This window comes from Somniosus microcephalus, chromosome 3 (genome assembly GCF_052327205.1).
Source record: "Somniosus microcephalus isolate GS21.2 chromosome 3, FLI_Smic_1.0, whole genome shotgun sequence".
Taxonomy (NCBI): domain Eukaryota; kingdom Metazoa; phylum Chordata; class Chondrichthyes; order Squaliformes; family Somniosidae; genus Somniosus; species Somniosus microcephalus.
Window position 1 is genome coordinate 335517629 of NC_140989.1, and position 12679 is coordinate 335530307.

At 49.2% G+C, this 12679-nt stretch overlaps 1 protein-coding gene across 11 annotated transcripts in view; it reads right to left on the minus strand.

The window, feature by feature from the left end:
- LOC147122263 (receptor-type tyrosine-protein phosphatase F-like) overlaps positions 1 to 12679 on the minus strand; it is a 654652-nt gene that overhangs the window by 59821 nt on the left and 582152 nt on the right. For all 11 annotated transcript variants that reach the window (XM_085983216.1, XM_085983218.1, XM_085983215.1 and 8 more), the window contains one exon: positions 4885 to 5060. In XM_085983216.1, coding sequence (XP_085839342.1) covers positions 4885 to 5060 — 176 coding nt within the window. The remainder of the gene's footprint in view (positions 1 to 4884; positions 5061 to 12679) is intronic.

Consider the following 12679-nt stretch of genomic DNA (forward strand, 5'->3'; position numbering starts at 1 on the left):
CAAGAGTTTGGTGGCCAGCTTGTTGGGGACGATAGTGTTGAATGCTGAGCTGTAGTCTATGAACAGCATTCTGATGTAGGTCTCCTTACCATCTAAGTGATTCAGTGCCAAGTGTAGAGCAGTTGTGATTGCATCCTCCGTTGATCTGTGTGCACGATAGGCAAACTGGTGTTGGTTGAGAGAGGCGGGAACACTGGCTTTGATGTGAGCCAGGACCAGTCTCTCGAAACACTTCATTATGATGGGTGTGAGTGCGACAGGTCGATAGTCGTTCAGGCACGTCACAGCCGTTTGTTTTGGCACAGGAATAATGGTAGCGGTCTTGAAGCATGTAGGGACTACTGCCTGGGCCAATGACAGATTGAAGATGGCGGTGAAGACATCAGCCAGCTGATCAGCACATTCCTCGAGTACCCGTCCAGGGATGCTATCCGGTCCAGCAGCCTTTCGTGTGTTCACTCCACGTAGAACACCCCTTACGTCGGAGGTCGACAGAGTGAGCACCTGGTCTTCCGGGGGTGGCAAGGCTTTGGTAGCCGGCTCCCTGTTGTCCCTGTCGAAGCGAGCGTAGAAGTTGTTAAGCTCCTCCGGAAGGGAGGCATCGCTAACCGGGGGGGGGCTGGTGTTTTTGCCCTTGTAGTCAGTGATGGACTGGATGCCTTGCCACATGCGCCGGGGGTCCGAGTTGTTGTGGAAATGATCCTCTATCCGCAGTTTCTGTTTCCTTTTGGCAGTCCTGATACCCTTTTTTAGGTTGGTCCTAGCTGCACTGTAAGCCGCCGCGTCGCCAGATTTAAATGCTGCGTCGCGTGCTTTCAACAGTTACAACCTTTGCAGGATGTAGAAGGTCCCAGTACCACTTGAGGCCTGTCAATCAACTATTTTTGTAACATCACCAAGAAAAATGGCTAGCAGCCAGTTGTGTCTTAAACAGTTCAATCATTAAACAAAATACCAAGGTGGACTTCTAAAATTTTCAAGGTTTGCAGGCCGGATCTCAGTTAACTTTTAGTGCACTATGGGCAAGTTTTCTAGGAGACCCATCTCCCAAATGGTTGGTGAGAATATGGAGGCTGAAGAATTAATGAAACCTAAACATTTTTAAGTTGAAAAATAGGAAACTTAAGGTTGGAATAAGCATTAGAGTCTATTAGTTAAAAAAAGAGTTAAAGTCAAGTTAAAAACAGGGCAGAAAGAATAAGGTAGAATAATGAGAACAGGGCAGACACTGGTAAAGTTTAAAAAAAATTTTAAAGTAAAATTGTGATCTTATAATTTAGAGTGATGATGCTTGAATAGCTTTATTACTGTGGAGGATCAACTCTAGTTACTAATTTAGTCAGCTCAAGGAGAAAGTCTCAGGGTTAACAAGAGACAATAGCCCACTGGCAGAAATGCACCTTTCTCCTGAAAACAACACTAAGATACATTCTGGTTTTAGAATTGTAAATACGGTCTAATCGTGACATCACAAAACCTGTCCTAGTTCTTGGTTACATACACATCTGATATGTAGCTCAGTGGATCTCTGGACTTAGTGGGGTCGATTTTCATTGACCCGTGGAGTCGGGATTGGAGGCGTGCGGGAGGTTAAAGTCCCGAATTCGGGGGTCCCGACACCAACCCGCCCCCATGTAAGTTTCAAAGGAGGCGGGTACCCACCCCGCACTGGGACCCGCCTACCCGAGGCGGGAAGGGATTAGTGCCAATTAACTGCCTGTTAACAGGTAGTTCTTAGCCTAATCCCTATTTTAAAGCTTGGTATGGGATTCCTGACGGCTCCAAACCACGCCAAGTTAGAGGAGTCAGGCCGTCGGGTTGAAGGACTTGGAGGGGTCGAGATGTCGGTGTTCAGGTGAGTGATGGGTGCATGAGTGCAAAGGTAAGTGTGTTTGGTGTGTCTAAAGTGTGTAAAGAAGTTTAAATTACCTGTACTTAACTTTTCAGCCTTCCTTCCTCTAGGTTTCGGGGGTCCATCATCTAACCGGCACAGAAAGCAGAATGGCTGCGAACTGTCAAAAGTGACAGCCTGCAGCTTTCTGTGCCGGTGAGATTTCTAACTAAGTCTGTGTAGAAGGACTCAGGTTAGAAGTAAGACTGTCAGTGTTTGACAGCTTCAAACAGCTGTGAAACGCTGATATTTCATCTGTCAAAACGTCTTGACAGATGAAATTTCAGTCTGTGACATCACCTGTTGCCGGGTGGCCCTTAATTGGCCTGCTGAGCCCGCTGGGCGGGCTCAACAAGGTCAATCAAGTTAAAATCGCGTGGATTGGCCGCATCTCGATGGAGGCGGGACTACAACCCCGAAAGTTGTAGTCCCGCCTCCTTCCCGACTTCTGAATGAAAATCACCCCCAGTGTCTTTCACATAGACACTTTACTGACTGTGTGCATTTCATTTGTATTACACTCTTCTCCAGAGACTTTCACTCAACTTAATTGACTTTAAAGGTAAATCTTGAAAACCTCATGGATCTTGTTAATTCAAAGGGCCAGGCAGTGGTACATCAATACCTGTGCCACCAAGAGATGAAATGCTAGTTATACTCCCTCATTTCTTACTTTACAGTCTCAAACAGAGGGAATTGATCATTTTAAAAAGGAAAAAAATTACAGCAATTGGTGGTTTTTAAGCAGTTGATAAACAATGGCATTGTTAAGAGACTTAGCAACAAGTTGTCTGTGGACGCTATGATGTGTAGGGATCTAATACAATGAGAGAAGATAAAGTTCGGGGTGCTTACCATATTAATCACTTTTACCAGAATAAAACCAAGTGTATGCAATATTGTGACTGGGTGACAATCCATTGCATGATGAATTCTATGCTGGTTGAAGCTTTGAATCTATCAATTTAATTTTATTAGATCAATAATGCATTAAAATAGATTTTGGCTGTCCTGAGAGTGCATTCTTTGAGGATGTTAAAGGGATTGCGATTAAAGGCTATGTAATATTTACTATGTTAACATATGCCACTGCATCATCTACTGCAGAACGCCTACTCTTTATTTTCTGATCATTAGTTTGACTAATAAATTATTGCTGGTTCCTTATCTGTATAGTGCATCTTTAAATTGTGACAATTTTTTTCTCAGCATGATTTCATCACCAAATGACAACAGTGAATTTTCTCTGTAGTGCCCTGCAGCAGTCTGTAAAGTAACCTTGGCTACAGGTTGTTATGTCCCCTTGTGTATTTTGCTGCATCAGCCAATTTTAAACCATTGCAACATCATTAAAAATGTCACCTTCAAAAATGATTCAGATCTGTACAAATTCAGTGTTGAGAGCGAATAGGGCTTTGTGCATACAACTGGTTCTTTCCCTTTTCTCTTATATAGTCTTTGGGGGAGAAATTGGGTGAGTAGCGCCACCTGTTAGCGCCTAAAGAGGCAGTCAGTGGCTGTAGCGCCACTGGCTGCGCCTCCCACGGTATTCAGCAGGGGCACTAATGGTGGCGTTAGCCTTTTGCGCTGCGCCGCCACCGATGACGTCATCGGTGTGCGCAGCGCCCCATTCGCGCCCTGATCGCGATATTTGGTAGCGAACGCCGCTGTAGCACCGTTTGCTACCCACGCCCGGTTCACAGGGCCTTGCTGCGCCGGCAGAGGCGCAAGTTAAGGTGGAGGTGCGGGGCGGCCGCCTGCCAGCACCTCCGTCCCCGGCCTCCTGGTTCCCCCCCCCGCGGCATTGCCGGCTGTTTCCCGAGAGCCCGGCACTTCTCCTTGGTGCCGGGCTCTTTTGCCAGCACTCGCGATCGGGGCTCGCGCTGTTGCAGGCCCCACCCCCTTAACAGCGGGAGGCAGTGTATAGTGGCCTAAAACTGACTTACCCCATCGGGTTTAATGGGATATACTTAAGTCTGATCAGAATCAGACTCCTCAATCATACAATGATTTGACAAGACTACCACAACATGTATTTAGTAGAAATGGACAGCCAACCCAATGTCAATTACAGATAAATTAGACTTTGTGAAACGCAAATTAAATATACATGTACTAAAGTTGTCATTTTCAGTCAAGTTTGATTCGGAGATTGCTGCTCCTTTTAGTGAAGTGTTTGCTGCTTTTTGGTCTCAGGAAATTATAATTCAAGAATCATGGCAAAATCTAGTGGACCAGTAAGTATTCATTTTTTATGGACTTTGACCAGTAATTTACAAATCAAAATAATCTGGTTTAATCTGTCTCAATGCAGTCCTTGTAAACGGATTGAAGCAGTCAGTGCTGCAATGATGCAGTGAGAATGTGGGCAACAGGAAGTGGTCGTGTAATGGTAGCTTTCAATGAAAAGCAATGCTTTTGTGTCAGTTTTATGGTAGTTGCTAAGACGCTTGATATGTTCGTAAGAGGACTCAGCCAGAAAGCAGGTTAAAAGCTCACTTTACACTGCTACTCTAGTAAAATTACTCCTCTGCAGATCCTTCAGTCCAGCAGCCACACATGTCATTTATTTTTATCAAAATATAAACAGGAAAGAACATTTTAGGTTGTTAAATAGCTGTGGTGATATCAAGTAGGTAATGTTTTAAACATGATCTGCTAGCACTATAAATGAGAGTTAGGTTTACAGACCATATCATTATTGGTTTCTAAGGGTCGAAGTTGTGGGGGTGACATCAGCAGGATTTGAAGCAAGTATTCAGCATGTTGTGAAGCGGAGGTACTGGAAATTAAAATCTTTTAGTCACTCAAACTCATTACCCAATAGTCCACTATCATAAGGTATTCCAAATAGTTCTTAGATAACTGAAGTCAACAGATTTGAATGTCAGAGAGCTCCAGGACAAGACATTTGACACAGTATCTAATACCATTGTGACAATGAGCTTCCCTAAACACCCACTTAGATTAACTCAGAGTACAGTATGGCTTACCCTCGATTTTTCTTCCAGTCTTGTCATCATTACTACAGTGACAGTCCTTTGCTCCCATACCATTCGCCAAAAATCACTGAGTGTTTCCGGAAGTGGGCCCTGGGTGGCAATGTAGGCATTCTGCTTCCTATACCCATCAATGTAATTGGCATTGAGGTAGTCACTGCCTGGTACCCCTGCAAGAACAGACAACACTTGTTAATAATTCTGGGACATGTAGCAAAACCTGTTACTGTGGGGGGAAAAAATTGGCAAATATTTTCAGAGGAAAGAGTTGTATACATCATGTGAAATCATTGCGATGTACACGTAAATGACACAATAATGCATTTTGATTCAATTTGTTCCTATTTTTCTCCCCTCCGCTCTGAAAAACAGCAACTCACTGTGGCACAGTTTTTTCATGTGTGCCAGGTAATTACTAAAAATTACCATTCTTCATGTTTCACCCTTAATCAATGAGTCTTGGCAAGCTATTCAGCTGCGGGGTCATCACAAATGAACTTAATCCTGTTCTCACCATGTCTAAAAACACATGCACTTTCCAGTAGGGGTCAATAATAAACAGGATCTAGAATCCTAGTGATTTCTCTCATCCATAACCCAGGCTATGCTGAGGTGGTCTCCTATTATCACCCCAACTGCAATCAGCTAACTCAGCAAAGACCAAGAATCAAGGCTGGGACTTCACTATCTGTATGGTCAGTACCACGACATAATGGCCCAGAAATTCGGGTTTTCACGGGTGAGTACGCACGGGGTACTCACCCGTAAGCCCAATGGAAATGCCGGTTTCGTGCATGCACTGCGTATGCGCGGGAAACTGGCACTTCCATTCCCCTGAAAGGAGGGGTTCAGAGGTGGAACACGTGTGCAGGAGAGGGGGCGCGTGCGCATCGAACTTATGGTTTTTTTGGTTTTCCCGGGAGGGTAAGTCTCCAGGAGTTACACTTTTAAAAAGCAGGTGCAAGGCCTGTTTTTTACAAGTGGTGAATTAATTAAAATTAAAACATTTTTCCACAGGTTTATTATTTTTAAATACTTTAAAGAAAGGTAAGTTAATTTTAGCCCAGTTAGAAAATGTAATTAATTTTTTCAAAAATTTAAATTGTTTAAAATAGTTATTTCATGTAATTTATAGTTTATTTTTAAAATGTGATTTTTTAAAAAAATGTGAGGTTTTAGTGATGTTTTAGGGCTTATAGGGCTAAAAATTGACTACAGCCCCGTTTGGGGCGCCAGCCTCGCCAGGGCGCTAAAAGTAGCGCCCCGCAAGCATTCGCAGCTGCCCGACGAAAATTGAGCGGCAGCGCCCCTAAAGGGAAGCGCGGTGCTACTGGAGGCGCCCCGCATCCCTCTTGGGGCACTGCGAATGAATATCGTGGCGCAATATGCCGCAGTGCCACACGCTGCGGCACTGCAGGCCTTCCTCCCCTTCTTAAAGGGGCGGGGCCTAGTTCAGCGCGATCTGGGGCCCAGCTGGGTCCGAGGATCGCGAGTGCAGGAAAAAGAGCCCGGCACTTGGAACGCAGCTGGCACTCTGCGGGGGGGGGGGGGGTTCAGGAGGCCGGGGATGGGAGCGCAGGCAGGTGCTGGCAGGCTGCCAACAACAAAAATGGCCGCCCCGCACCTCTCCTTTAATTTGCGCCTCCCCGGCTGCAGGTAGGCCCCCCTGAACCGGTTGCACAGTGTCCGCGGCGGTAAATCGGGGGCGCTTCCAAATATCACAGCTGGGGTGTCAGCGGGGCGCTGCGCGCACTGATGACGTCATCGGTAGCGGCGCAGCACTAACGGCTAGCGCCACCACTAGCGTCCCGCGGAATTTAGCGGGAGGCGTGGGCAGTTGCTTGCGACCCACATAGCGCCCTCTTAAGTCGCTAACGGGTGGCGCAGTCAACTGAATTTCTCCCCCACAGTATTTATAGTTTTGACAGGTCTTCCTGTCAAACTTAGGAATGAAGCAATTCCTGCTACCATTGGCTCTCCATGGCCCACGTGATCCCAGGGGACGCATCAAAATAACTGCGCCCCTGGGATACGCAAGCACTGCGCACCAGCAGTTGGAGGAGGCCCAGGATCGCAATTCCACGGGGGCCCACAGCTCAATGGCCGGCGCGCAAGGTAAGTGCAGGTCGGAGGCTTGCATCCACGGGAAGCCTCCGACCCGAATTTCTGGGCCAATATGCAGTGCAATTACTCATGGTGCTTTTGGAGGAACATTTGAACTTTGTTTATAACAACAATTAGACTGCCATAAATTAAGAGTGGATGAGTGTAGTTTACTCAGAGTTTAATCCAGGTTGCAGGTCAGAACCCTAGCTTAAAATAAACATTTGATTGGTAAGGTCAATTAAGAGGCTGCAGACATTCTGATGACTGTATTTTCTAATCTTGCAGTTTTTCTGTACATTTCAAGTAAATGCCTTGTTTCTTTAACGTTCAGAGAGATTTGAGTGCAAAAAGAAATATGATGGAGAATAGTGACTGATTTAAAATGGAGAAATGTGACATAAGAAATGCATGTTAGGCATGCCATCTTTATTTATTATTAGTATCGTAGGTCTCAGGATGTACTGTTTTATAAGGACAGGAGCATTAAACTATAATGCACAATCTATTATTCTGTTGCTAAAATGTAGGCCCCGATTTTCGGCTTGTGTGGGAAATGGTCGGATTTCCCCGAATGTGGGGTTTCTGACACACATAAAAAAGTGTCAGCCAGCCCCACGCAATTTTCCCTCAATTGGCCAATTAATTCCCAGCATGTGGGAAGCCTTGCTAATTGTCTAAATCGAGTCAGAAATCCCCACAGTATGATGTCATCATTCGTGGTGCTTTCAAGGTCCATGGCAAGCACTGCATCCTCTGAAGGCTTCCAAATGAACCATACAGGATGGCATAAGGAGCCTGCAGCAGCTGTGGCCAGTGCCAGACCCCGAGCTGCCTTCAAATTCGACGAGGCTTCACTGCAGGCATTATTGGATGGGGTTAGGGCCCACAGGGAGGTCCTCTTCCCTAGGTCAGGGAGGAAGAGGCCTCCCACTGAGACCAATGCTGCATGGATGCAGGTGTCAGCAGATGCCAACTCGCTGGGAGTCACCAGAGGAACCTTGGCATTATATCTCTAACTCCTTCCTTTACTCCCCCACAGTACCATCCAGAGCCCCCGTCCTCACTGTGGAGGAGGAAGAGGCCGTGCAGCCAGACTCCTCAGAGGAAGCTCCAACCTCTGAGGGTGCAGCGTCAGCAGAAGTAAGCGCACCTAGCACCAGCGCAGACACTCACACCTCGGGGGGGACCTTTGGGACATAGAGTAGTGTTGTCACCTGGTGTTTCACAGCTGACAAGTGAGCCTCAGCAGACTCTGGAGACAGGGACAGCAGTGGAGAGTCCTCGTCAGAGGGCGCAGGGCTCTGCCAGCTCAGCTCAGCTGCGCTGCATCTCGACCCTCTGCCTCTGGGTCCATCCGCAAGAGAAGAGGTGATGGATCTCCATGCACAGATGCAGGAGTCGCTGGCAGGTTTTGTCTCCAGGGTCGCTGCGAGTGTGGAGCGAATGGAGGAGTCCATAGCGACCATGAGCAGAGCCTTTGTGGAGTCACTGGTGCATGAACGCAGCACCATGGAAAGGTTGGCAACCTCCATGGAGGAGATAACTCGCCAGCATACGGAAAACATGGTGAGTGCTCATAAGAGAATGACATCTCTTGAGGAGCGTTGGCCATCTGCTGAACAGAGAAACCAGATCTTCATGGAAGTCCTTCTGAGTAGGACTGCCAGTGCAGAAACGGGTCCCACTAGCCCCCTAAAGCGGCAGCAAGGTGCTCTCAAGCCACTTCCAAGCGCTGGCCCCTTCTGGCTTGTGCAGCTTCAGGTGAGTGAGCAGCAGCCTGGTGCTCCTGGTAATCATCCTGCTGTTCCTGGTTCTGCTGCTGCCGCCTCTGCTGTTGGAGATCCTCTAATGCCAGGAAGGGAAGGTGCCAAAGGCCTCCCATGCTTCTAGCAGATGCCTCAGTTGAGGAGGTCCTGAGTTAGGGTGGTGAGAGGGGCTTCCCAGGAACTCACACTGAAGAAGTGTGTGAGGCTCCAACTTTCTGCAGCTGCTCCTGAGGCTTCAAATAGTTCCCCCAAGCCTTGATCAACAAGGTCCTGCAGCCTGCAAATGCTGCCTCTTTAAATATCTTCAGCCCTCAGCGACCTGCTGCTGCAAGCAAGCAAGCCAGCTGTTTTCACGCCAGCTCTCATCGGCGGGGTTCCCCGCAGGCGGCTTTCAGGTGGGGAAAGCCCCAAAGTCGCAACGGCACGGGAAACTCCACTTCAACAAGCAGATTAATTGCTTGTTAGTGCTCCGACGACCAGTCCCGCCAGCGGCGGGCGGGACTGAAGCGGGGCGCGTGAAAACGGCAGTCCGAAAGTCGGACGGGGCGGGGAATCAGGCGGGGGGGGGTTCCGACCCGCTTTTTCCGCGATTTTCGGACCACGGCTGCATGAAAAGCCGCCCGAAAATCGGGGCCGTAGTATTCTATTCCTTTAAGACTGCAGTTGCTCTGTATTAATAAATGAATGCTTGGGCTAACGACAGGTCTGACTAGGGTTGGGCGTATTCATCACATGACCTCCCATTTGGAACCAGCCCACTCCCACACTCCCATTATTGGTCCATCCTCCAGGCGCACTGTTTTCCCAAGCCAAATGCATACTTTGGGTCAGTCTTTACGAAGGAAGACACAAAAAACCTCCCTGGGATATCGGGAAAAATAGGGACATTGGCAAAGGAGGAACTGACGCAAATCAATATCTCTAAGGATATGGTGTTAAGGAAGCTAAAGGGATTGAAGGTGGACAAATCCCCAGGGCCTGATAACATGCATCCTAGGGTACTGAAGGAGGTGGCCCTAGAGATAGCGGATGCACTAAGGATGATTTTTCAGAATTCATTAGACTCGGGAACAGTGCCGATGGATTGGAGGGTAGCTAACGTTACCCCACTATTCAAAAAGGGGGGTAGGGAAAAAGCAGGTAATTACAGACCTGTAAGCCTTACATCAGTTGTGGGCAAAATGCTGGAGTCCATCATTAAGGATGAAATAGCGGAGCACTTAGCAAATGGGGACAGGATAGGACAGAGTCAACATGGATTTACAAAGGGTAAATCGTGCTTGACTAATCTATTGGAATTTTTTGAGGGAGTAACTGGTAGAATAGATGGGGGAGAGCCAGTAGATGTGGTGTACCTGGACTTCCAAAAGGCCTTCGATAAGGTCCCACATAAAAGATTAGCATGGAAAATTGAGGCTCATGGGATAAAGGGGAAAGTTTTGGCGTGGATAGGGAACTGGCTGTCAGATAGAAAACAGAGAGTTGGAATAAACGGCTCATTTTCTGAATGGCAGGCAGTAACAAGTGGGGTACCACAGGGATCTGTCCTGGGCCCCCAGCTGTTCACAATTTACATTAATGACCTGGATCAGGGAGTCGGATGCAGCATTTCCAAATTTGCAGACGACACTAAACTAGGAGGGGGGGTGGGCTCAGAGGAAGAGACCAGGAAGCTCCAGAGCGATTTGGACAGACTGGGCGATTGGGCGGATAAATGGCAGATGCACTATAATGTGGACAAGTGCGAAGTTATCCACCTTGGGTGCAGGAACGGGAGGGCAAATTATTATTTAAATGGCAATAGATTGGGAGAGGGGGAAGTACAGAGAGACCTGGGTGTTCTTGTACACCAGTCACTGAAGGCGAGCATGCAGGTGCAACAGGCGGTCAAGAAGGCAAACGGTATGCTGGCCTTCATAGCAAAAGGGTTAGAATACAGGAACAGGGATACCTTGCTGCAGCTGTACAGGGCACTGGTGAGACCACACCTCGAGTACTGTGTACAGTTTTGGTCGCCTCATCTGAGGAAGGATGTTCTTGCCATGGAGGGGGTACAGCGGCGATTCACCAGGCTGATACCAGGAATGGCGGGAATGACCTATGAGGAGAGACTATGTAGTTTAGGGATGTACACACTGGAGTTTAGAAGATTGAGAGGGGACCTCATAGAAGTGTATAAAATTCTGACAGGTCTAGACAGACTGGATGCAGAAGGAATGTTTCCCTTGGCGGGTGAGAACAGAACTAGAGGACATAATTTAAGGATAAGGGCTAAACCATTTAGGACAGAGATGAGGGGGAATTTCTTCACTCAGAGAGTGGTGAACCTGTGGAACTCATTGCCACAGAGGGCAGTGTACGCCAGCTCATTAAATATATTTAAGAGGGAATTAGATATATTTCTACGGGCAAAAGGGGTTAAGGGTTACGGAGAGAAGGCGGGGACGGGATACTGAATTAAAGGATCAGCCATGATCTCATCGAATGGCGGAGCAGGCACGAAGGGCCGAATGGCCTACTCCTGCTCCTATCTTCTATGTATCTATGTATGTAAATGGAAAGAGAACAGACTCTTTGGGGGGAAATTTAACCCCCCAAAACCGTGGGATCTTAAAAATCTGAATCCCAAACCAAACCCATTCACTTCCGGTTTTAACGGAGGCGGGATGGCCAACCAACCCGCTTCCTTAAATATTATAGTGAGGCTGCCTCATAGTTAACCACCATTTTAAATTTAACCGTGGCCGGCCAAGTTTTCCGGGCCTCGTGAAACCTGGCGGCTAAAGGGAGGCAAGGACCGCTGGATCCAGGAGGTAAAATGCCTTTCCACTGACCTGCTGGATCCAGTTTACCTGCTTCACCAACCCCCCCCCCCCCCCAAACCATCCGATCTCCCCCCACCACGAGCCTTCCGATCTCCCCCCACGAGCCTTCCGATCTCCCCCCACGAGCCTTCCGATCTCCCCCCACGACCCTTCCGATCTCCCCCCCACCACCCTTCCGATCTCCCCCCCACCACCCTTCCGATCTCCCCCCACCACCCTTCCGAACTTCCCCCCCCCACAAGACTTCCGAACTCTCCCCCCACGAGACTTCCGATGCCCCCCCACGACCCTTCCGATCTCTCCCCCACGACCCTTCCGATCCCCCCCACCACGACCCTTCCGATCCCCCCCAACGACCTTCCGACCCCCCCCACGTCCTTCCGATCCCCCCCCACGATCCTTCCGATCCCCCCCCACGATCCTTCCGATCCCCCCCCCACGATCCTTCCGATCACCCCCCCCACGATCCTTCCGATCCCCCCCCCACGATCCTTCCGATCCCCCCCCCCACGATCCTTCCGATCCCCCCCCCCACGATCCTTCCGATCCCCCCCCCACGATCCTTCCGATCCCCCCCCCCACGATCCTTCCAATTCCCCACCTACGATCCTTCTGATCTCCCCCCCACGATCCTTCCGATCTCCCCCCCACGACCCTTCCGATCTCCCCCCCCACGAGCCTTCCGATCCCCCCCACGACCCTTCCGATCACCCCCCCACGATCCTTCCGATCTCCCCCGCACCACCCTTCCGATGTCCCCCCCCACCACCCTTCCGATCTCCACCCCCCACGAGCCTTCCGATCTCCCCCCCACGATCCTTCCGATCTCCCCCCCCCCACGATCCTTCCGATCTCCCCCACCCCCCCCCCCACGATCCTTCCGATCTCTCCCCAAGACCCTTCCGTTCTCCCACCACCACAACCCTTCCGATCCCCCCGCCCCCCCCCCGGCCCTTCTGATCTCCCCCGAGGCCTCTGATCCCTCCATTTTCTCCACTCCCCGACCGCGGCCTCGTGCCAAAAGCATTCCCGCCTGACAGCCTCTCAATCTAGCTGGCTGCGACCGGGAAAGAGAGACAAAAAATGCTAATC